The 25181-nt window shown below is 42.4% G+C and overlaps 1 protein-coding gene across 1 annotated transcript; it reads left to right on the top strand.

Annotated features, from left to right (window-relative positions):
* Positions 1–1899: 1899 nt before the first annotated feature.
* Positions 1900–24613, top strand: LOC308428136 (putative protein FRMPD2-like; the record flags this gene model as incomplete). The annotated part of the gene is made up of 6 exons (XM_080926449.1): positions 1900–2007; positions 3753–3900; positions 5739–5953; positions 8548–8646; positions 19673–20016; positions 24565–24613. 6 exons carry the CDS (start codon positions 1900–1902, stop codon positions 24611–24613), a joined length of 963 nt encoding a protein of 320 aa, XP_080782575.1.
* Positions 24614–25181: the final 568 nt, after the last annotated feature.

The following is a 25181-nucleotide window of genomic DNA, read 5'->3' as shown; positions in this document are numbered from 1 at the left end:
TAGAATTATCAATTCATGATTGGCAGACTCCAATTCTTTGGGACTTTGATAGCTTATCATGGTAAAAGGATGGGATAGATAAAGTCATATCCTTGTGACCAGGAAGTGAAGGAAAGAGGAAGAATGGGGTCTCATAATGCTCTTCAAGGGCTCACTCAGGTAATGTAAAGATTTCCCATGCTCCACCTCCTACAGGTTCTACTACTGTCTAATAGCACAGGCCAGGAGCAAAGATTTAGCACTAGGCCTTTGAGGGATATTCAAGATCCAAACTAAAGCAGAGACATTCAGTTGACTGGCTTAGCTGTCCATTTTGACTTCTATATGATCATACATATATGGAGAAAAGTAGAGAAAGGTGTGTGAGCATACATTCATTGTTACTGTGCCATTAGCAGTGGGGTGGGAAGTAGAGGCAGGGAAGAGGTAAAAGACTGAACAAGATTGAAAAGTACCATTGATAAAATATCTGCCGACGTGTATGTCTAGTATATTAAAGCCAAGAGAATTAGAAATAAGAGGCAGCCTCAGATCTTGAACTTTTAACTTGCAGGTTCATGCTATGTTGTCAAATTAATAAAAACAAGTGCAGAGCCAACCATGGTGCACATGCCTGCGACCCTACAGGAAAGGGCCTGGGGCTATATAGAAAGACCCTGTCCCCCCACCCCCCGAAAAGGTTCAAGATAATTAGTTGTTTAAACTTATTTTTACTCCTGATTTTGTATCCACAAACAAACATGCAAACACACCAGGTGTGCCAAACATGAGAACACAAGTCCTCAGTCCTTAGGGCTGATGACAGGACACCTGCCATGTGCCACCTGGGGTTTGGAAATGAGCTCCCCTGTGAGGGAGGTGGGAGGTACCGAAGAGGGGACAGATGGGTTGAGTATTTTGCTTTGTATTTTGTAGGGTGGCATTAATACAAGTGTACCTCATGGAGGAATCTATGTGAAATCTATCATTCCCGGAGGCCCAGCTGCCAAGGAAGGACAGATCCTACAGGGTAGGGATGGATCATTCATGCCGAGGGTTGTGCTTTCTGTGGTTTTGAATGCTGGCTGTATCAGCTCAGGCCTTGCTCATTTCAGCCCTAGAAACTTCTGTCTCCAGGATTGGGTTCTTTGCCTGGGAAAAGAAGGAGTTCACCTGCTTCATAACAAAATCCAGTTAGAAATTTTATGAGAAGCTTGCTGGTGGGAAAGAGTATTCCTTAGGAAGATGAGGCTGTTGCTGGTGGCCCACTTTAGCATGAGGAGCATTATGAGCTTTGAGCTTTCTCTTTACCCCTCCCTAGAAAATAGTGCTGGCATCAGTGACTCCATTTTGGCTGGGTGTCACTGTGAGCTTCTTATCTACTCTCCTCTGGAAGACAGACTTGCCTCTGGTGATCCCAGTTTAGCACAGGGACACCAGGAGCTTTCTCTCTACCCTGAATTATTTCTCACTGCTCTGAAGGAAAGGAGTGACTAAAACTGCCCTAACTGAACACACACACACACACACACACACACACAAATATTTATTTCCTCTTGAATTCCAGTATTTTCAACATCAACTATTGTCCTAAATTTTCTTTCTTTCTTGAAATAGAAAACATCCTGGAAATATAAATACTACCCCTGAGCAAGTTGAAAGAAAATATTAAAAAAAAAACAGTTTCACAGGAAAACAGGAAGAAAGATAAGGGTGACAAGGCCTGGCTTGGCCATACTGTGAGCCAATAATAGACAGGCTTTCATGTCTTTGCTCTGTTGTATGCCCCAGGAACAGGCACAGGACGATCAGAGAGGCAGCTGATGCTCAGGCTCACGCAGGCTCTTGCTGAGTCCAGGGGCACCTGGCGACTCTGCTTCCTGACCTCTAGGTCGTACAGAGGAGTTCTTGCACAGGAACATGACTGGCATTCCTTTCCCAGGTGACCGACTGCTGCAGGTAGATGGAGTGAGTCTGTGTGGCCTTACTCACAAGCAGGCAGTGCAGTGTCTCAAGGGTCCTGGGCAGGTGAGTACACTGTTACTGGGGACTTTTCCTTACTTCCAGAGCTTTCTAAAACAACCTCAGGAGTTACACTTGCCTCTAGGTAGGAGTGAGGTGGCCAAGAAACAAAGTGGGATTTTTTTTTTTAGTCTACCTCCCCCCCCTTTTCACTCTTCATCTTAACGTTGCTGCTTTTCTGTGAGATGTGAAACCCAGGAGGTAGCAGACAGATGTTTGTAAAGTCGAAAACCTCACACTCTTTAAATAGCTCTGGAAAGCGTATAGTCGGTTGCTTTGATTTGGCCTCAGACCTCAGACAGCAGAACAGAACTGAAGGAGAACAGACGCTCCTGCGGGCTGGCACCGGCTGCGCTCCTACCTGTGCCAACCCCTTAACAGGGCATCCACCTGCACTCTGGTCCCTACTCTCACATTTTGCCTACAGTGGCCCCCGTGTTACAGTCTGTCACTCTGTGCTTGTACCCACTGGGACCTGTCCTGGGTTGTTCTGGGTTTCTGTTCACTGCATCAAGAGGTGTAGTAGACTTAGGACACTGGGCACTAGAGGTTGTTCATTGTGCTCCCAATCCATGTGATGTCCACAGAGCTCTGTCCTCTGTCTCACATGGGAGTCTTTAATTGTTCCAGGATCCCTAGCCACACACCTCCACAGCCTTCTCCTGGTGATAAAAGAGTTGACGGGGAAAGAAAAGATCCCAAGGGTCTCCTACCCAACTATCAGGTCCAGGTGACGTCTCTCCTCACATCCTGAGAAAGACTCGTAATTAATTAGCAGTGTCTGTTTATTACTTCGTCGATAATGCACATGGTTAGAGAACATACATCTAGATACTGTCAAAATGGCAAGTAGGAGTCCCTAGTGTGGGGCCATGGGCCTGGTGCTGAATGACAATTACAAGAGAAAGATGGAGTTGGGTTAAATTCCCCAAATGGAGGCTTGACATTTCCAATAAGCTTCATGCTGAGGTTCAGTCACTGCCTTTGAACCATTTTTTTTTTTTTTTTTTTTTTTTTTTTTTGGCAACAAGAGCATAAAGTGCTGTGGGGAAGGGTAAGAAATCAAACCAGAAAAAAAAAATGGAGGAGTGTTGATCAGCCTGAGCCTGGGATGAGGATTTAGGTGATTGGAGATACTGGGGGCTTTTAACTGATCATTGCAAGTTTAGTTTTGTGTCTCAGACCAGTTCACTAGTAGCTAAGCTGGGAATGGACCAAAGAAATGGAAGTGGGCCAGCAAGCCATGTTAGAGCTTACTGCCTGTCCCTTGCAGTGGAGAGGGATGGAGAAACTCTGAAAGAACTAGCTACTTTGCTGGAGAACTCATAAGCTTTAAACCAAACGATCATGGACACAGAAGGGGAAGAGATAGATGACCCCAAGTGTTGCCCATGAGAGGCTAATGGAGGATGACCTCATGTACTTCAAGAGCATTTACAAGAGGAAGAATATTTTAAGCAAAATGGGGGGGATAGTGGGGGGGGGAAGGCAAGCTTGCTACTGAATGTGTGGACACAGAGGTGCGCGCGCACACACACACACACACACACACACACACACACACACACACTACCTTCAATGACACTTGTTTACAATTGGATCTGTTCATCTGTATCACAGGAAGAGCTAGACTGGAGATTTGGATTTGAGAACGAAATGAAGCAGCTTATTGGAGGCACCAGAAACTTAAGAAGCATCTGTGGTTGCCATGCTATGAAGTGTAAACTGAGTTTGTCCACTCATCCTTCTAGGTGGCACGGCTGGTCTTAGAGAGAAGAGGTCCCAGGGCTACACCACAGTGTCCTTCTGCTGATGACAGGATGGGAGACGTCCACATGGCTGTTTCCCTGGTAACAGCCAGGCCTGGCAGACCTGTGAGCTGTGTCTCAGTGACAGATGGTAAGAGGAGAGAACGGGGTGTTACTATTGTTATATCATTTGGTACTGCGTTAGGGTTGTCAAGTCAAGGGGGGAAGGCAGGGAGGTTTCCTCTGGGTTTAAAAAAAATGCCAGCAGTGTGGCTCATGATCATCATCCAAGCTGGTAGAAAATGTTCTTATAAAACAAAAATGAGTGATTCCCAAATGACTACCACCAAGGATTCTGCTCCCAAGCTGTGTGTAGTTTCCTGATCACCTGCCTGAATATTAATGCACACAAACATTTACGGATGAAGTTCACATGAAGGGTCAGCTATTTTCAGATCCAATTGTTTCCCTGTCCCAGCTAGGCACACGTAACAATGCCATCCTAGGACTGATTAGGCAGACAGGGAGACAAGGCCAGGAACCCAGCCTTGTTAGTAGCATTATTTAAAAGGCAAAGCCATGACTAGCCTAGAGGGTCATCATGCATCTCCTAATGGGTTGCCTCTCTGTATATTTCTGCCTCTCTGTTTTCTGCTAGGCAAGGCCTGTTTGCATAGAACGCCATGGGCTAGAGCTCAGCCACATCCCTCCCTCTCCTCAGGGCGTTTTATGGCCCTGCTACAGGAGGTATGAGGCAGGTTGGATGCATGGTGGTGCCGTCATCCTTAAATCAGTTCTATCTGTTCCCCCTTACCTCTTCTGTGCACTCCAAATGGGCCATTTGAACAATGAGCCCACTTAACAGCAGAGGCCAGTATGGCAATGGCATACTTATGCCATAGACCTTATCCTTGGCTTCAGCTGTTTTAACTCCTGCTTCAGTGAAAAGTTACAGTGCTCCGTCACTATGCCCTCTGGCTACCTTCTAAGTTAGTGAAGACAAACCAGGAAAAGTTCTGAGGCTCCCTTTGGTTACCAGACTCCCTAGGTGCCCAAGGCCAGTGACTGGTCTATGGTCAGTGTAGATGGCTAAGCAAAACAGTAGCTAGAACATTCTCCAGAGTGGAATGTCACTGTCCCTATGATCCATTTAGTAATACTGCACGTACTAAAAACCGGTAAGATCCTACATTGGAATCTAGATGTAATACATTTCATTTGATCCTGTAAGCAGATGGTGTACATCTAAAGCACCATCCTTACTTATAAATTTAGTTGTTTATATTTAAACATGTAGTATGGAAGTCAGTTGTCATATGTGCCTGACTGTTGAACATTTAAAATGTGGCAATCCAAATGGGTAGAATGCACAGGAGTGCAAAGACATTCAGGAAGAAGAGTGAAGACAGCCTCAGCCATCTTTTGTGTTGATTCTACATCGATTTAGACATCCCAACAGTCTAACATAGCACAATGAGAGTGTGAAAGTCACACCACTCAAAAAAGACCATAGTTTGAGCTTGAGCCTCTCACTGAGATCCTGGGAAGTGGTGGTGGATGTGGCTTAGTGCCACAGTTGCCAGGGGAAACCACAGTGGGCTGTGTTGCTAAGCTAGGATGCTGGGAAGGTTAGGTTCATTCAATGCATTCTCAACACAGTCTTTCCATCTTGCATGGGATTTGCCAAGATGCTATCCCCTTATAAACTGAGGAGCATCTGTATTGACTAAAATATGATACATAATTTAACCTTTCCCATTTCCTTTCATTTTTAAAGCATATAGCTACTTGCAAGCTTTGAAGGGAACTTGATGGTGTGTATTTACAGTTTAGATTCTATTTGTGGGCAGGGCTGACCTGTCATGCGTGTGATGGGCTCTATCGTCAAGGTTAGCACAGGAAATATTTATCTCACAGTGACTCGCAGGTCAAGGCCGGCCAGTTGCAGCACACCAAAGGGGCTGTTTTCATGAGTTCTCATGTTAACAGGTCCTAAGTTTGCAGTCAAACTGAAGAAGAACAGCAGTGGTTTGGGATTCAGTTTCGTGCAGATGGAGAGAGGAGACGGCATCCACACAAAGAGCGACCTTGTAAGGATTAAGAGGCTCTTCCCTGGGCAGCCAGCTGAAGCACACGGAGCCATTGCAGCTGGTGACATTATCCTGGCAGTGAATGGAAAGCCCATAGAAGGCCTCACTTTCCAGGTGCTCAGAGCCGTGGGGGTGGGGAAGTACAACTCTGGATGCTTGCAGATAGAAGCCCTGATTCTTTGAAGGCTAGCTCCACAGAGAATACTTTGGAATTTATAGCTGGATCTGGGCTTGGAGCCTATAGAAAGCAATCGTCAGGAAGTGCCCATATTTATTTTCTGTCTGACCGTGAGTAGGTATTGCTTTTCAGCATGCCCCTTGGAGAACTGAACATGAAACCTTACTTGAGTTGCTGGCTAATGGTTTCTCTGAGTACATTCTGGGAGGTCATATGAAGCTGAAGGGATCACAAAGGGACCCTTCCACTCTCCTTGAGATTTGTGTGCTGAATTTATAGCTTTGCATGCTTAGGTATCATACATAGACTGTCTCACCTGTGGTCAAAAATATGCAGGGTCAGGGAGATGGCTCAGTCAGTAAGATCATGTTCTGTTTGGCAGAAGGCCTGAGTTTGGTTCTTAGCACCTGTGTCCAATGGCTCACAACTTCTTGTAACTCCAGCTCCAAGGGATCTGGTCCTTCTTTTGACCTCTACAGGCTTCTGTACTCACATGTACAACATATTCATGCTGATATAAGATATAAGCATATACAGAATTAAGAATAAAATGAAATATAAAATATGAGAGTGAGGGTGGAAAAGAGAGACAGACAGAGACAAACACACAGAGAGATTGACTTGTACAAAACCCAAGAAAATGTCTTTGTTAGTTGGGCTATTGGTAGAAAATAGAATCAGTTGAAGAGATTTCAATAATGGTGTGGGCACGTTATTAGGAAGTTAGAGGTGAGCACCCCGATGTGGAGTATAGCTATTCACTTTTCCAAAGTCAAATAGGGGTGGGAAGGAAAAGCTATTCAACTCAAGAGACAGAACCGGTACAAGGATTCTCTGGCATGATCTGAGGTCTTCATTGAGAGACTGAATCATCTGTGATGACCCAGCAGAGGAAGCCAGAAGCCAACACCAACCTCCTTCTCTTCCTTGTCTCTTCCTCCAGCCAAGCCCATGAAGAGACCTCATGCAGCCCAAATAGGGCACGCCAAAGCAGAGCATTCAAAGATAGAAAATAGTACTGTGTGGGATAGGAGGCTGTGAAGGTCCCAGAGCTGCATGGGTTTATAGACATTTATGTGATCCAAGTGCAGATCTCTTGGATCATCTGCTGGGGAGCTCATGAGGAGCTATAGACAACGAGGAGACAGCTGTGCATCCTCAGATGCCATGATGTGATGGAAAAGACAGGAAAACCACAGAGACTGCAAAGGATGAATCATGGGAAGGAAAGCCCAGACTTCTGTGTAAATATTCAAATGCTAGGAAGAGGGGCTGTGTGATCTTTAGGCCAATGACAACATGCTTGAGAAAACTGACTTTAAAAAGGGAAATTTTATTTTGCCTCACAGCTTCAGGGGTGTCTCTGTCTATATCTATGTCTATATCACGAGTTCCACTGTCTATGGGACTGTGATGAAACAAACTTTATGTTGGGGAATGTGGGGCAAAGTGAAGCTTCTCTACTAATAGCATCTGGAATGGAGACACACACACACACACACACACACACACACACACACACACACAGAGAGAGAGAGAGAGAGAGAGAGAGAGAGAGACACAAACACACACACACAGAGACAGACAGACAGACAGAGAGACAGAGATAGTGAGACACAGAGGAAGAGAGACCCAATATTCCCTTTAAGGGTATAGGCTCCACTTCCTGTAGATTTCATCACCTCCAACAGCTCCATGTGTTGAGGACCCTTCGTCACCCCAGCATTTGGAGGACATTTCACACATAAACTTGGAGAATACAATTTAAAGCAGACCCAAGTAGTTGAGTGGGCATTCTGGAGCAGCTGGGCTAGAGGATCTTAAAGAGCACAATGTTGCCTTTTGTGGGAGGATATTTGGTGAATCCTGAGACATTTGTGGCTGTCACAGCTGATACATTTTAGCTGCCATTTTAGACGAGAGATATGCTGAATATCCTTCAACATACAGGCCCCAACAAAGAATATCTAGCCCAGAGGTGGCTGAGGTAGGAGGTTGAAAGATCCCGGTGTAGATAAGAGATGGGAATACAATCTCCTTGCGCCCCCTGTCAGTGAGAGGATGGTCTGAGCACTGGGGTAGTATTGTGGAAGCTTGGGTTATGTTGCAAAGATGAACAGGTGGAGAAAGCAGTTGTGAAAGGCAGTGGCAGGCACAGGCAGGGTTTGTGAGCTGTGTGATTTGGGTTAAGCAGGCAGGTCACTCAGCAGGAGTCAGCCTTGAAAGAATTACCCTGGGCAGGTTCACGAGGAAAGTCAAGGAAAAGAGATGAGGTTACTGCAGTTCCACAGGGAGCATCCCCAGGGCCTCAGCCTCTTCAGGAAGAGATCCCTGAAGGCCTCTGCCGAATCACTGCTGTGAGATCTCAAGATGCTGTTCTCAGCTCTTAGCTACTGGGAGTTTGGGGGGGGGGTTAAGCTTACAGTATTGCTATCCCAAATTTTCTGGAGCCAAACAATAGGTTAATAGCACAAGGCAGCAGCCTCAAGTGAGGCAACCTCAGATATGACTGTGACTGGTTTTCTTGTAGGAAGTGCTCCATTTATTGCGTGGGGCTCCAGAGGAAGTGACACTCCTGCTCTGCCGACCCCCTCCAGGGACACTGCCTGAGATGGAGCAGGGATGGCAGGTGAGACATGGGTCCTTATTTCTCTTCACTGGCCCTGCCAGTCATTCTGGTCATACAAGTTCTAGGCTGTGTCTTTTGGCCTCTTAAGCACATGACAAAGGCAAAGAACTTCCTGCAGGAGTTTTCACACTGAGAAATAAAACGTATATTCATCTGATTCCCCCAAACAGAAGAATGTGGCTGGTGCATAGATCAGAGCTTTTGGAACTCCAGAAATGGGAGAGATTTTCCTGGATGCTTATATTAGTCTGATTCTCCAAATAAACAGAGGAAAGGAGAGAGATAATTAATGGATGGATGAATGGATGGATAGATGGATAGATAGATGGATGGATCAATAGACAGATGGGGCACTTATTGTATGGAATTAACTTATGTAATTCTGGGGCTTGCCAGTGTAAACTCTACAAGGCCAATCAGTAGGTCTGACCTGCCCAGGAGATCTGAGAAGTTCGGACTGTGGTCCCCAGGGGAGCAGTTGGGACAGGAAAGCTGGAGAGGTGGCAGCGCATGAGCACAGGTTCTGTGTGGTGTAAGTGGGGTGATAGCTTGGAGGCAAACTTTCTCTGACTGCAAGCTAGTCTACTCTCCAAGACTTCTGCTGGTTGGATAAGGTGCCCCACAGCCTGGCGTGTACTTGCTTTGGTCAAAGGCATAGTTGTGTCAGCGGTGTTTAACCAAGTATCTGGGCACTCTTGACTAATGAAGTTGACACATGAAATGGTCTGTCACCTGTTGGGGGCTCCCTGTTGGATCTCTGGGAATTGATTCTTTGACAGAGACTTGAGGACAGAGAGCCTATGTGCCTGGCCTCCTGGAACATCACCTGTGTGGGTTAGGAACCTGTCCTCAGCAGAGGATGAGGTCAGGGTACAGCTATAACAGGGATCTCAGCTGATCCCACAGGGAGCGCTGGAGCTGAGATAGCCCCTGGAACCTGTGCAGAATAGCACACTCACATTAGTGTGCACTGGCCCAGGGGACAAACCCAAGCGTTGACTGAAACATCCCTTGAGCTGAAGGTAGCTCCTGGGTGGCAGGGAAGCATGGTTATGAGCCACAGCTGCTTTTCCAGAGCACATGGAAAAGAAACAATAGTTTCTGGGACCACAGAAAATGGAGAGGCTTTGAAGAATCCAGTAAAGAGCTCTGTCAGGTTTGTGGAGAACAACTATGAGATCCAGGCTATGAAAAAGAAAACACAAAACACAATACAACAAAATCCCCAGAAAAACCAAAATGAGTTTGGAAATTGCTAGTACATAAACTTACATAAAAGCATGGGATAGTTGAGCCAACCACCTCCCCTGGGGGTAACAAGAAGAGCCCAGCACTAAAAGATCTGGTATAGTCAGCTAAGGTTGAGAAGAAGCGGGGGAAGAGCTGGAACCAGTAAGCAGTGTGTGTTTTGCACACAGAGTGTGAGCAAAGGTGCCACTAAGCAGAGTGCAACAGTTTGAATATGGTTGCTGAAAGCTAGAGAGAGAGAAGATCAGGGAAACACCCTGTGGCTTTAGGAAGAGATAATTTACTAGAGATAGTTCCTTCAGAGTGCACCATGAACAGAGCAAAGGAGAGAATGGCTGGTAGGCTAATGACGAATGCAGTGAGGGTACAAGCTGACAAGGAGGACATCTGTGAGTGATGGAGAAATCTTTTTTTTTTTTTTTTAAAGATTTATTTATTTGCTTTATCTGAGTACACTGTCACTCTCTTCAGACACGCCAGAAGAGAGCATCTGATCCTATTACAGACGTGAGCTGGGAATTGAACTCAGTCAGTGCTCTTAATTGCTAAGCCATCTCTCCAGCCTGGATGGAGGACTCTTAACTAATGTGCTGTTCTTGCTGTGAGGTGGAAGTGGGAGAAAGTGGTTGGGTCCTTGGGCAAGATGGAAGATCATCTATAGGAAAATGATCTGGTGCAGAGAAGGTCATCAGGAGCCTCAAATGAGAGAGCAGTGATATCTAGGTGACATCTACAGGCACACCTCTGGCATGGAGCAGGCCAGAGGCTTGGCAGCAGATTGGGAAGGCCACACAGTTTCACTGGGAGCCTAAAGAAACTTTGTAGCAAGTGAAAGGCACAGAGGTGGAAGCTAACTGAGAAGTATAGGAGGAGGAGGCTGGGTATGTTTTTTAAGAAGGTAACATTGGGATGGGGAGAGGCTGAGTCAGGGCCAGTGAAGCTGTAGGTATTAGGGATATCAAAAGGCAATGGATATCACAGGCTGGGAGCTTTGAGGAGTGACTCCTGCAGAGAATGTCCAAGGTAGAGTGAGAGCAAGGACTCTCCCAGGAGTAAAAATGGTGTAACTTTTCAGTCTCTTGTTAAAAATCTTATCCATTTTAGATTTAGATTTTATTATATTCTTTGTAATAGATACAGTCTATGGGTAACTGTTTTTGATTTATAATATGTGTGCATCTTTGTGGGTGTCCCTTTCTCTTGGTGGCGGTGGGGGGAAGAAGGTATGATGTCATAAAGGCCCACCCAAGGGAGGATCCTTGGTGGTGGATGTGAAGCTTTTCCTGTTCAAGTGAGACCAGGCTTGGGACTTCAGCCTTTTGCTTTTTTTGCTCTGCAAAGGAAGGGAGTTGGTTGTTGGGTAGAAATGCTGACCTAGTTTTCAGGAAAGTGTAAAATCCTAACTTCCACACAGTTATAAAGATCAACACACACTTAACCTGTTCAAAGAGGGAACTAGGCAGATGTTAAAAACTTATAAAAATGGCTCCAAAAAGAAATCAAAGACCAGCATATTAACTTCTGGAGCTGGTAAACATCTTTATTGTTATCAGCGAGGCTTAGCTCAGACAAGAATGCCCTGCTGTATACATAATTGTCTTGCTACGAAAAAAAAAAAAAAAAGAAAAGAAAAGAAAAGAAAAGAAAGAAAAAAAAAAGCAGCCTCACACTTTAAAAAGTCACAATAGGTCATTAAAGCCAGAAGCGAAATGGTTGCAATCAGAGGATGTCATCAAGTCTGTTAGGGAGAAGTGGTGTGTGGTGCAGGAAAGAGCCCTGTGCTAGGAGTCCAGAGGAATCTCTGATGACAGGCAAAGACAAAGAAACTTAACAATTCTTACGGAAAAGAGGGATTTTAAAAAATTTGTTTTTTTTTCTCTCCCTCTTTCCTTTTATTGAGAATAGATTTCCCCCCTCATACGATACACCCTAATTATAGTTTCCCTCCCTCAACTCCTCCCAGTTCTTCCAACCTTTCCTTCCCTCCGGAACCACTTCCTTTCTGTCTCTCATTAGAAAAGAACAGGCTTCTAAGAGATAATCAAACATGACAAAATAAAATATAAGACGAAGCAAAGTTGGATGTGGTAGCCCAACATGAGGAAGAGTTCCGAGAACAGGTACAAGAGTCAGGGACTCCTCATTCTCACAGTGAAAAGTCACATAAAAACCCCAAACGAAACAAAAACAAAACAACAAACCAAACCAAAAAACAAAACAAAAACAAACAAACAAACAAACAAAATACCCCAAAAACCACTTAGAGGACCTGGTTGGACCCAGGTCAGTCCTGTGCTTGATGCTTCGGTTGCTTGTATGTGCCTTGCTTAGTTGATTCTAAGGGCCTCGTTCTCCTGGTGTCCACATCCTCTGTCTCTTACAGCCTTTCCAAAGGTTGTGCAGGATTCCTGAGCTCTGAGGAGCAGAGATTTGTTGGAGCACTCCGGGTTAGACTCCCTCTCCACATAATATCTGGCTGTGGGTTTCTGAATCTGTTCCTCTCTCCTGCCAGAGGATGCCTCTCTGATAATGAGTGGATTAGACAGTGATCTATGAGTATAGCAGAATATCATCCAGAATAATTTTATTTATTTCTTCATTTGCTTCTAGATCAGTCGTGTTTAGCTTTACCCTAGATCCTTTGGTTTTCTTGTCTCTGGTTCTTGGTTACCCAAGCAGTGTCGTGGAGTGGTCCTTAGGTCAAATCAGACATTAGCTAGCTGCGCCCTCAGGTCCTGTGCCACCATTGTCCTGATGTAGTTTGCAGGCAGGGCAGATTGAGGGTCAGTGTTTCCCTGGCTGGGTTGGTGTCCATATTTTCCTTTTGGCAGCTTGCAGAGTACCTTCCCACACTAAAGAGACTAGAATGTAGGGTGGGAACTCTGTGTAGGCACTGGTTCATCTTCTCCAATGAGCTGTGTGGTTCCTGTCCTTGGTATTGGGGTCCACTGTCATTTTTTAGAGAGCATCCTTCTGTGATAGCAACAGTCAAAGTCATTTAGAGTCTTCTGTGGCCAACCGTTGGAAGCCTTGCCTGACTACAAGAGATGACCAGCTGAGACTCTGTATCCCCCATTTCAAGGATTCCTCATTAGGATCCTAGATTTATTAGGGTTGTAGATTCCAGCTTTAGGTTCTCCTTCGTACTAAGTTCTCTCCTCCAATTCTAGCTGTCTTTCATTGCATTTTCTCCTACCCCATGTCCCCACACCTGCTCCCCATCCCCTCCCATTTTCTCATAAACTCAATTCTATTTACCCCTCCGAGGGAGATCCCTACATCCCTCCTGGAACCTTCCTCCTTACTTAATCCCTCTGGGTTTATGGATTATTATCTTGATTATCATTTACTTAATAGCTAATATCCCAAGGAATCATTATTGATTTCCATAGTGCTATACAAGTTTGCAGACACCAGCAATGGAGAAGCATTCCCCTTGTTCAATGTCCTTGTCAGCATGAACTGTCACCTGTTATTAATATTATATATTCAGACAGGTGTAAGTTGGAATCACAGACTCATTTTGATTTGCATTTTCTTTTCTTTCTTTCTTTTTATAGTATGGAATAGAGTTTATTCAGGTCATGGGAGAGTTAAGAGGGTAGTAGAGACAGAGAGAGAAGTAGAGGAGTAGAGGCAGGCCATGAGCACCTGGGAGAGAAGGGGGAAGGGAAGGGAAGAGGGAGAGCAAGGCTGCAAGAGCACAAGGGCAAGAGAGGCCAAGAGAGGGGATTTGCATTTTCTTGATGGCTAAGGTTGTTGAACATTTCTTTGAGTGTTTTTAGCCATTTGAGCTTGCTCTATTGGGGTTTAGATCAGTTCCCTATTTTTAATTGGCTATTTTGGATTTTTGATATCTATTTTTTTGAGTTCTTTATATGTTTTGGATATCAGCCCTCTGTCAGATGTAAAGTTGGTGAAATCTTTTCCCATTCTGTAGACTGCCTCTTTGTCCGATATTGTCCTTTGCCTTTTCAGTTTCATGAGGTACCATTTACCAGTTGTTGCTAATTAGTGCCTACAGGATTGCTATTCTGTTCAGAAAGTCCTGTTCTGTGCCAATGCATTCAAAGACAATCCCTAATGTCTCTTGTATCAGGTTCAGTGTATCTGCCTTTATTGTATGTCTTTGGTCCATTTGGACTTGAGTTTTGTGCAGGGCATGTCTACTTGCATTCTTCTCCACGAAGACATCCAGTTTGACCAGCACCATTTGTTGAAGACACTTGCTTTTTTCCAGTGTATATTTCTAGCCTCTTTACCAAAAATCAAGTATCCATGTGTGTGTGTAGGTTTATATCTGGGTCTTCAGGTTTATTCCACTGGTCAAATGTCTGTTTTTATACTGACACTATGTAATTTTTATTTTTATAACTTTTTAGTACAGCTTGAAGTCAGGGATGTGGATACCTCCAGAAGTTCTTCTATTATTCAGGATTGTCTTAACTATCCTGGGTTTTCAAAAAATTTCTGTATGAAGTTGAGAGTTGTCCTTTCAAGGTCTGTAAAGAATTGTGTTGGAATTTTGATAATAATTGCATAATTTGTAGATTGCTTTGGGTAGAATGCCCATTTTCACTATGTTAATTCTACTTACTAATGAGCATGAAAGATCATTCCATCTTTTGATATCTTCTCAAATTTCTTTCTTCAAAGATCTGAGGATTTTATTTGTTTGGTTAGAATTACCCAAAATGTATTCTCTGAGGCTGTTATGCAAGATGATTCCTTGATTTCTTTCTTAGTCTGCTTGTTATTTGTATATAGAGAAGGATTTTGTAAGGTAATTTTACACCCAGCTACTTTGGTGAAATTGTTTATCAGCTGTGGGAGTTCCCTGGCAGAAGTTTTAGGGTCACTTATGTATACTATCATATCTTCTGCAGATAAAGATACTTTGACTTCTTCCTTTCCCATTTGTATCCCCTTGATCTCATGCAGTTGGACTATTGCTCTAGCTAGGACCTCAAAAACTATATTGAATAGATATAGAGTGGACAACCTTGTTGTTTTCCTGATTTTAATGAGCTTGCTTTGAGTTTCTCTCCATTTAATTTGATGTTGGCTATTGGCTTGCTGACTTTATTATGTGTATGCATGTTCTTGGATCCCATCTCTCCAGGATTTTTATCATGTAGGGGTGTTGTATTTGCCAGAAACCTTTGACAAGAAGTTAATGATTATTTTTCTTTAATTTTTTATATAGTGGATTATATTTACTGATTTTTATATATTAAACTATTTCTGCATCTCTGGGATTAAAGACTATTTGATCAAAATGGCTGATCTTTTTTATGTGTTCTTGGATTTGGTTTGCAAGTATTTTGTTGAGTATTTTTGCATTTATGATCATAGTAGAAATTTATCTGCAATTAGTCTTGTGGGTTTTTTATGTTGTTAGGCATCAGGGTGACTGTAGCCTCATAAAATTAATTTGGCAATGTTTCTTTTGTTTGTATTTTGTGGAATAATTTTAGGAGTATTGTTATTATGTTCTCTTTGAAAGAAATCAGCACCAAAACCATCTGGTTTTTTTTTTTTGTTTGTTTGTTTTTTTTTGTTTTTTTGTTTTGTTTTTTTTTGCGGGGAGGGGGAACCTTTTAATGATTGCTTCTATTTCCTTAGCAGTTATCAGGTTTATCTGATCTTAGTTTAATGTTGGTAAGTGATATCTATTGGAAAATTGTTCATTTCTTTTAAATCTTCTGATTTTGTGGAGTACAGTTTTTTTAAAGTAAAATCTAATGATTCCTTGAATTTCCTCAGTGTCTGTTGTGGTATCCCCCCTTTGTTTCTGATTTTGTTAATTTGAATATTCTTTCTGCCTTTTAATTAGTTTGAATAAGGGTTTGTTTATCTTGTAGATTTTCTAAAAGAACCATTGTTTCATTTATTCTTTGTAGTGTTTTCTTTTTTTCTTCTTTTTCCATCTTATTGATTTCAGCCCAGTTTTGATTATTTCTTGCTATCTACTCCTTTTATGTATGGTTACTTCTTTCTGTCCTAGAGCTTACAGATGTGCTTGCAAATAAGAAGTCTCTCCATTTTCTAAAAACAATGGAGAGACACTTAGTACCACGAACTTCTTAGCATTATTTTCATTGTGTCCCACAAGTTTGAATATACTGTGTATTCATTTTAATTGAATTTTAGAATGTTTTCAATTTCTTTCTGTCTTGACCCATTTTTTCATTCAGTAGAAAGTTGCTTTGTTTCCATGAGTTTGTAAGTTTTCTGGTGTTTCTGTTGTTGTTGATATCTAACTTTAATCTGTGGTCATCTGGTAGGATATAGGGAATTGTTTTAATTTTCTTCTGTATGTTTGGACTTTTATTTTTGTCCAACTATATGATCAGTTTTGGAGAAAGTTCCATGAGGTACAGAGAAGAATGTATATTCTTTTGTGTTTGGGTGAAATGTTCTGGAAATTTCTGTTAGGTCCATTTGGTTTGTCATGTCTGTAAGCTCCACGATTTCTCTGTTTGGTTTTTGTCTGGATCACCTGTCCATTGGTGAGATAAGATATTGAAGTCTCCCAATATCAGTGTGTGAGAGACAATATGTGATTTAAGCTGTAGTGGTGTTTCTTTATAAACTTGCGTGCTTTTGTGTTTGGGTCATAGATGTTAAACTGAAATGTTATTTTGATGGATTTTTTTTTCTTTGATGAATATGTGTCATTCTTCCCTATCCCTTTGGTTAGTTTTGGTTTGAAATCTATTTTGTTAGATTATAAAATGGCTATACCAGCTTGCTTCTAAGGTCTATTTGTTTGCAATATTGTTTTTCTAACCTTTTACCCTGAGGTGTTTTTGTTAGTTAGATACAGCAAAAGAATGCATCCTGTTTGTTTTGTTTTGTTTTGCATCTATTTATTACGGAATTGAACTATTAATATTGAGAGATATCACTGACCAATGACTTTTGATCTTGTTATTTTGTTGTTGGTGGTGGTTGTGTGTATGCAAATGTTTCTCTTCATTTTGTTGGTGTGAAATTTTTTACTCCCTGTGTTTTCATGGGTGTAGTTAACATTCTTAGGTTAGTGTTTTCCTTTCAGCACCTGTTACAGGGATGGATTTGTAGATAGATATTGTTTAAATTTGACATTATTATGGAATATCTTATTTTCTTCATTGATCATTTTTTTTAAAAAAATATTTCTGGGTGTAGTAATGTGGGCTGGTCTGTTATAGTCTGCGGCACATCTGTCTAGGCTCTTCTGGCTTTTAGAGAGTCAGATGTAATTCTAATAGGTCTGCATTTATGTTTTACTTGATCTTTTTTCCATGAAACTTTTACTATTCTTTCTTTGTTCTATATGTTTAGTGCTTTGATTGTTATGTTGTGAGGGCACTTTCTTTCCTGGTCCATTCTGTTTGGTGTTCTGTAATCTTCTTGTACTTTTATAGACATCCCTTTCTTTAGGATAGCAAAATTTTCTTCTATGATTTTGTTGAAAACATTTTCTGAGTCTTGAACTGGGTTTCTTTTTCTTTCTTTATATTTATTATTCTTAGGTTTGGAATTTTCATTGTTTCTTGGTTGTGTCAGGAGTGTTTCATATGTAACATTTTCTTTAACTGACTTATCTATTTCTTCCATCATATCAGTGCTTGAGCCTCTTCCATCTCTCGTATTCTGTTGGTGAAACATATCTCTGTAGTTCCAGTTCAAAATCCTGTTAGGACAAAGACGAAGAGAGTAGGGGAGGGATATGGCCCATGGAGGTGTGGTGAGGCCTGGGGGCAAGGGGGATGCCTCTGGTGGACCCATGTTGGAAATCCCTTCCCCCTGAGGGAGCAGCCACATGATGGTATAGTACAGAATAGAGTTGGTTCAGGTCATGAGATGGAGGGGGGGAGTTAAGAGGGTATTAGAGGTAGAAAGAGAGAGGGGGGGGAGGGAGGGAAGGGAAGGGAAGGGAAGGGAAGGGAAGGGAAGGGAAGAGAAAAAGAGGAGTAGAAGAGCAGAATCTGGCCATGAGCACGTGGAGAGGGAATGGGTAGAGGAAGGGCAAGAGAGCAAGAGAGAGAGTAAGAGAGCAGGAAAGAGAGGAGGAGGCAAGCAGCCCCTTTTACAATGCCAGGTAAGTGGGGTGGAGCATACCTGGCTGTTGCCAGATAATTGTGGGGTGGAATATTCTTGGCTGTTGCCAGGTAACTGAGGGGTGGGGTTTACAGAATCCCAACAAATCCTAAATTTTTATTTCTAGAATTTCCTTAATTTGTGTTTTTTTTTTTTTTTTATTGCTTTTATTTCCAGTTTTAGGTCTTAAACTGTTTTAGTTATTTTCTTTACTTGTTTGTATGTGGATTTTTTTCTATCTTTAAGAATTTTTTAAATATATTTCTCCCATTGCTTGGTTTATGTTTTTCTGGGTTTTTTTAAGGCATATATCAATTTCCTCCATTTGTTTTTGTGTTTTCCTGGATTCCTCTGAGGAGTTTATTCATTTCATGTTTAAGGGCTGCTATCAACCTTGTGTAGTTGGTTTAAAGATCGTTTTCTTGTGCCTCAGCTGTGTTGGAATATTCAGGGCCTGATGTGATAGGATAGGTGGGCTGTAGTGGAGACATGTTGTCTTGGCTGCTGTTAATTGCATTTCTTTGCTGACATCTGGGCATCTGTTTATGGGACGATTCAAGACCTAGGTGCTGATTTCTGGGTTTGTCTGTGTTGGAGGGATGTTTTGTACCTTTGTTTCTGTTTTTTCTCTGGATTTTCAGAGAGTCTGAATGCCATGCGTTACCTGTTTCTCTAGCTTGTTCAGCTGCTAGTGCCCGCTACTGTAGGGGGCTGTGTAACTGGGATGGGTTGCGGCAAGGAAAGGTCTTTGTGAAGAAAGGGCCATCACAATAGGGATGAGATTGGGTGCTACTGGATCTCAAGAGCAGGAGTGTGGATCTGCCTTCAGTCTGCTTGTTTGCTTGGGAAGTGCACCCCTTTGGTTAGCAGATAGGACCTGCTGGAGTTGGGGTCTGAGACAAAGCAACAAGTGTGTGGGGGTGCCGGGAGGGTATGGTCTGTGGGGTTCACAGCAGTTGTGAGGAGGTTGAGGGAAAGATGCAGCTGGTATTCTCTTGCAGAACTTGGGATGAGGCTAGGAATCTTGTTTAAAGCACAGTATTTTTTTCTTTCCCTTTTGTCCCTTTTTCTTTCCTTTTCTTTTCCTTTCTCCTCCTGCTTTCATTTTGTTTAATTTGCTAATATAGCCATTTCCCCTCTTTCATGGAAGATGACCTGCAGTAGGTACCTAAAAGGTTGGGCAATTCTGAACCCTCTGTGTACTTTTTTTTTTCCTATATACCCAATGACATTGGCAGATTAACTCAACAGAACTACTCTGGCCTCCATATTTCTTTACACCACTTTCTTGCATTTAAGGCCATTAGCAACTAAAATGAACACAGCACCACTGCTGCAGGCCAAGAGAGGTAGTGTGATATCGTGCAGGTAGTATATATAGCATGGAAACACTAGGCACAAGGGGTGACCCACGTGCAGGATGCGGCAAGAGGATAACTTGGGAATTTGTCATGCTACTCAGAAGAACATTTCAGCTTTAATATATGGATTCATTATATTTTGAACTTTCCATATAATATTTCTAGAGTGCAGTAAAAGAAATCAGAAAGACTGAAATTATGGGCTAGAGAAACTACTATATAATATATATATGTTTCATATATACCATACCTTTTTGTCTCTTAAACCTTTTTTAGAGTTTCTTCAGTGTCTGAGACAGTGCTTGTAACCATTCCCATTTCTTCAATAGTCCCCTGAACTATCGGGTGACCAAAGACTCACCATGGCAACCTGTGCTGTATCAGAGCAGAGCCCCAGCCCAGATCAAGAGGACAACTGGAGGGACAGTACCTATATGGATGCAGGAGAAGGTCTGAGTCCCAGGCCAGAGTCTTCCTACAAGGCTGAGAGAGAGATGAAGGGAGACGGAGACAAACAGAAGCCCTGGACCAGGTCCTTGATGCATCCGATAGAGACCCATTCTCATCTGTGCAAACTGCATCCAGAACCAGAGACAGCAGCACTGGCCACCTCTTTGGAAAAGGATATGAGAGAAAACTGCTATTCCGTGTGTGATATCAGGAGACTGGGAAGGTAAGATTTGCCATGTTTGCAGACACTTGGTAAACTGTGTGCATTGTAATGACAGCAGATCACAATCAATCGAGCACTCACCATAGAGAGGTTTTTGGTGCCCAGCCCAGTTTCAGGCTTTTGAGGGGAGCAAGAAACAATGGAAGCCTGTGGTTGCAGTTGCTACAACCTTACCTGTAAACTTTGGGGAAAAGCAAACTCCACTCAGGTGACAATCATCCCCAGTATGTCCTAGAGACTATTGATGGCAGGCCTCGTGCTCTCCCCCAGCACACAGTGTGTGTTCTGCACCCCCGCACCCCCATGGCCTCTTCAGCTGCTGTGGTACAAAGGGAGACCTTGTGCATTTCTACTGATGACATAAAACTTTATTATCAACACTACCTGAAAGTGTATTTCCATCTTCAAACCAGGATGAAGCTTTCATTATAGAGACTATTTTTTTAAATTAGTCTGTAGTTCAGTACCTATCCACACTTAAAAGTTTCTAGTTTTAATTCTTATTCTTATGATAAAATACTTTTCAATTCAGTTTGAAAACATTCATATATATATATGTCTTGAAACTTGGGAGGGGGCAGGGAGAGGGGAAAGAGAAGAAGTCCAGAGGAGGCCGAGTTTGTTTCTGCGGCTTGACATTTTTTAGCTTAATGCATGGACATGAACAGGTAACAACCAGTAATAATAATTTGTGTTTGAAATTATATGAAGCTGTTGGGATTCAGTGACTCTCTTTCCTGGTCATTGTAACAGAATGACAAGAGCAGACTCATGGGGACCAACAGGTGGCACAACATGCTCAATCTTCTGTGCCAATGGATTCCCTACTTGTGTGTCTGACCAACCCCAGATTAAAAATATTAGAGAATAAATTTCTACTGTATATACACAGGTGTTTGGGCTATTATTTTCTAAGCAATATAGTCTAACAACTATCTATAAACCATTCTCATTGTATTGTTATTATAAGTAATCTAAAAATGAGTTAATATTTACAATAGGAGGTCTGTGGCAGATACAGAAACATGTACTACCTTTTATGTAAGGGGTTCCAGCATCTGGGGATTCTGGTATCTGGAGGGAGTCCTTGAACTTATCTCAGACAGATAGTAAGAGACCACTATATGAAGAGAGGATGTTACAGCTCGGCTCTGGGAGAACTGTGGCAAATAGGGGTCAAAATTACTGTACATAAAGGCATCCAGATACAATATTTAAAACTGTACAAATCAAACAAAACCCAACGGCTTTGCAACATAGAAACAACATGAGCAAGCATATCCATCCCTAATTCTCATCTAATTGTTTCTTACAATGTTACAGTTACAGTTCTTTACAATGTTATAGTTACAGTTCCTTACAATGTTAGTTACAGTTCCTTACAATGTTACAGTTACAAGTTCTTACAATGCTACAGTTCCTTACAATGTTACAGTTACAAGTCCTTACAATGTTATATAGTTCTTTACAATGTTACAGTTACAAGTTCTTACAATGTTACAGTTCCTTACAATGTTACAGTTACAGTTCTTTACAATGTTACAGCTACAGTTCCTTACAGTGTTACAGCTACAGTTCCTTACAATGTTACAGCTACAGTTCCTTACAATAGAATCCTGGGCATCAAATGATGTTCTTGATGAGGTGATAAAGGAAAAAACTTAGTATATGCTTCTGTGAGACACATTAGAATTCTTCCCTATAGGTATAATGCCATTTGTTTAGAAATCTAAAGGTTTTAAAAATATGATTGTGTGTGTGTGTGTGTGTGTGTGTGTGTGTGTGTGTGTGTGTGTGTGATGAATGCAAAAACTATAGAAAATGTGCAGAAGTTGCAAGAACACTTGGGAGAGTTCTTTCTCTGTACTTAAACTCAGGCCATCACATTTGGCCGCAAGCCCTCTCACCTGCTGAGCCATCTCAACATCCTTAGATGTCCAAAAGTTTTGTTATCAGGGAGTTTGGAAAGGGATTGTTGATTTCTGGGTTTAAAAATTTCTGGGTTTAAGTGCAAGTCTAGTTATTTCTAGATTTATGTGATGGCTTTAACTCATCAAAATTAATAAAAACATTTAAAACTTTTAATTAGCACAGGCCATCTGCACTTCATTTATGATATGGCATCATAGCAGTTTTATATAAAAATGGTCAGCTCTAAGCTCATACTCCACGTGGGAGCACATGCTCTGCAGAAAGGGCTCCCTGAGTGCTTCCAGGGTACACAACTTGCTCCTGTGTGAGTAGACTTTTCTTACCACACCCCTGTTGGTCAGACAACACTCCCTTGTGTTATGCTGAAATTTACCTTTTTGTACTTTTTGCTAGCAAGTCCAAACCCCATTTTCTCTTTCCTACTTATATTTTATTTTAGAAAATATTTTATTTACTCTTTGAAATTTTCATGTAATATATTTTGATTGAATTCAGCCTCCAAGACCTTCCCACATTGCCCTCCCTACCCACACAACCTCATCTCTTACCTCTTAAACAACAAACAACCCAAAAACCGCAGAGTCTTGTTTGTGTTGGCTGACTACTCCTGGGTGTGTGGCCAGCTCTGGATTGTGATCAATATACCAAGTGTAATTCCATTTAAAAAAAAAAAGAAAGAAAAAAACTGACTTTCCCTCACCTAGCAGCAATTAAAAGCCAATAACTTCTTGGCAAGAAATAGAACATTTTTCCAAGATAATCATTTTATTTTGTTTTTTTTTGTTTGTTTGTTTTTGTTTTTCTGAACCAGATTAAATTTGGCTTACTTGCAAAGGTACATCATGTGCCTCAAACCTGTCATTGTTGGAGGGTGTCCTCCTTTTGAGGGTCGTTTGGAGTCCTTCAGTTTTGTGCAAAACATTCAAATGAGGCTAGTGAGGCTTTTGATCCTCAGTTACTGTGGTTACCAGTTTTTGTTTTACTTTTTTTTTTTTTTTTGGTGACTCTTGTGACCACAGGCAGCCGCACCCTTAGCATCCTTTGTGCTGTGCCCTCTGGCACCGTGTGCCCCTTTACACTTGATTGCATGATGGTCCTAGGGATGGCAACAATCTCCACCACAAGCCCCCCCCTTCCCGGTTTTTCTTTTGCCTCATTTTCTTCTATTTAAGAATGTGTCTCCTCTCTAAAAAGACATAAAGCATGGGCATCCTTCCTCCACTGGACAGTCACTAACAAAAGGGTTCCCCAACTTGTGAGTAGGGTCCTAGGTAGTGTTCAAAAGTGGTACTGAGGTTCCCTATGGACTCCTGAGGAGCACCACAGGTCTGAGGTGGCTGTGAGCCCTTTGACTCTGGCCTTTCTGGGTCACACACTGTGCAGTTAAAACAAAAGGCACAAACGGTGGAGCATGTAGTTTATAGAGTCAGCGTCAGTAGTTGCTAGTGCTTGGGCCTGGAGAGTTGTTTTCCCTTAGTTGAGGGCTTCCCAGTTGTAAACTAGCCCCATGACTCCCAGGCTGCTGTGCAAGTCAGAAGAAACAGGACAGTTCAGTGCCTGGTACACAGTAGGAACTCAGCACTACAGTGTGCTCTTAGTCTTTCCCGGGCAGTTTTTTGAGAAAGGACAAACCTCATCAATTGAAATTCCCAGAAAGCTGCCAGAACTTCCTGCCAGGTGGCTCCTTCTTAACACCAGATGGCTGCTAGAATGCGAGCAAACACAGAGTCCATTTCTTTTCCTTCCTCATTCTCATCTATATCCTATAGCCAGAGACTAGAAACTCTCATAGTACATTGTCACGGAAGGGCTGGATTGCCTACCTATGGCTGAGGATACGTTTCTACACAAGGCGGTTTACTCAACTTTGGGCTTAAGGTGACAATCACATAAAATCTCATTATGTTTGGGCGTCACTGTAGGAAGCCCAACACCACCTATTCTTTTGATGTAGGAGTAGGTCTCTCTCTCTTCCGCTAAGTCTCACATCAAAACTAGAGGTATTCCTTAAAAGTATGGAGGGGGCTGATGGCGAAGACGCGGCTTGGTCAGCCAGGCAGCTCCACTGGGCCATCGGCAGCTGTGTTCTGCATTCCCAGGGCCTCCTGTTTCTTCCTGTGCAGTGCTTGGCTTTGCTTGCTTTGTGTTATAACTCCCTGGTGTTCCCTCACTATGCTTATAAGAAAACATAATTTATGCACAGTTTGATCACATTTATTAAATTTTTAAACCAATTTCTCTCCCAAGCACTCGGCCATTTCCAAATTGTTTTACAGTTGCGGTAGAATCATTTTTTTTTTATACACGAGCCTGCATATATTCACATGAAGCACATGTTTTACGCATCTTGTAGTGATCTTTCAGGAATGGAAATAATGCCCTTTGACAGAAAAACCCAGGCTGGGGTACATACTGTCTGCTCTTTGTGGGTTAGCAGCTATCAGCGCATTCTAGAGTTGATTTTTTAAGTGACAGGCCCATTGCGGGAAGGGTAGCAGGGATGGGAGCAGGGAACAGAACTAATTCATTGGTCTGGTGTAGAGGAAAAGGCTGAGAAATGAGCACCCATTCTTTTGTTAAAACAACAATAACCAAATCTCTGTCCTTCTCTCTTAGATTTTCCTTCTCATCTTCTCTAACCAGATTAGCAACCGACATCTTCTGAGTGTCTCTCTGCATCTCTCTGCATGCCTGCTGTGCTGCACAGAGCACCCCACTGTCTGCAGGACTACTCTTTCTCATCCAAGGCAGGCATGGCTAACGTGGATTCTCCCTGGAAGGCTGAATCTTTCTCTTGAATCTGTGTGTATCGCCCAATAATGAGTCTCACCGGTCTGCCTCCTGTGTCCTTTTTTTGACATGGGGAATAAATGTCACTCCAGCTGGCTGCCTCTCCAAACACACACGTTTTATCAGTGCTTAGAAAAGGACCTGGTATTTGCACAAAGTGCTTTGAAGGTTGTTCCTACTCTCTGTGGGCTCTTTCCCTCTAATCTGTCTGCCAAAATAGTTCAGACTATCAAAGTCACAAAAACAGCATCTCACCAATTGAAACCTTACCCTGTGCCAGGAGTTCTGGAAAGCATATGATGTATAGCAATCATTTAATTTAAACATTTTAACAATCCTATCAATCATATTCCACTGTTTCAGATAAGAAAGTTAAGGTTACAAGAAGAATAAAGCTATCCAGAATCTTAGTGTAAAAAGCAGGTCCTAGAACTGATCCCAGC

Source organism: Micromys minutus (genome assembly GCF_963924665.1).
Source record: "Micromys minutus genome assembly, chromosome: 12".
NCBI lineage: Eukaryota > Metazoa > Chordata > Mammalia > Rodentia > Muridae > Micromys > Micromys minutus.
The sequence above is the reverse complement of the archived record's forward strand: the minus strand, read 5'-3'. Positions and strand labels throughout refer to the sequence as shown.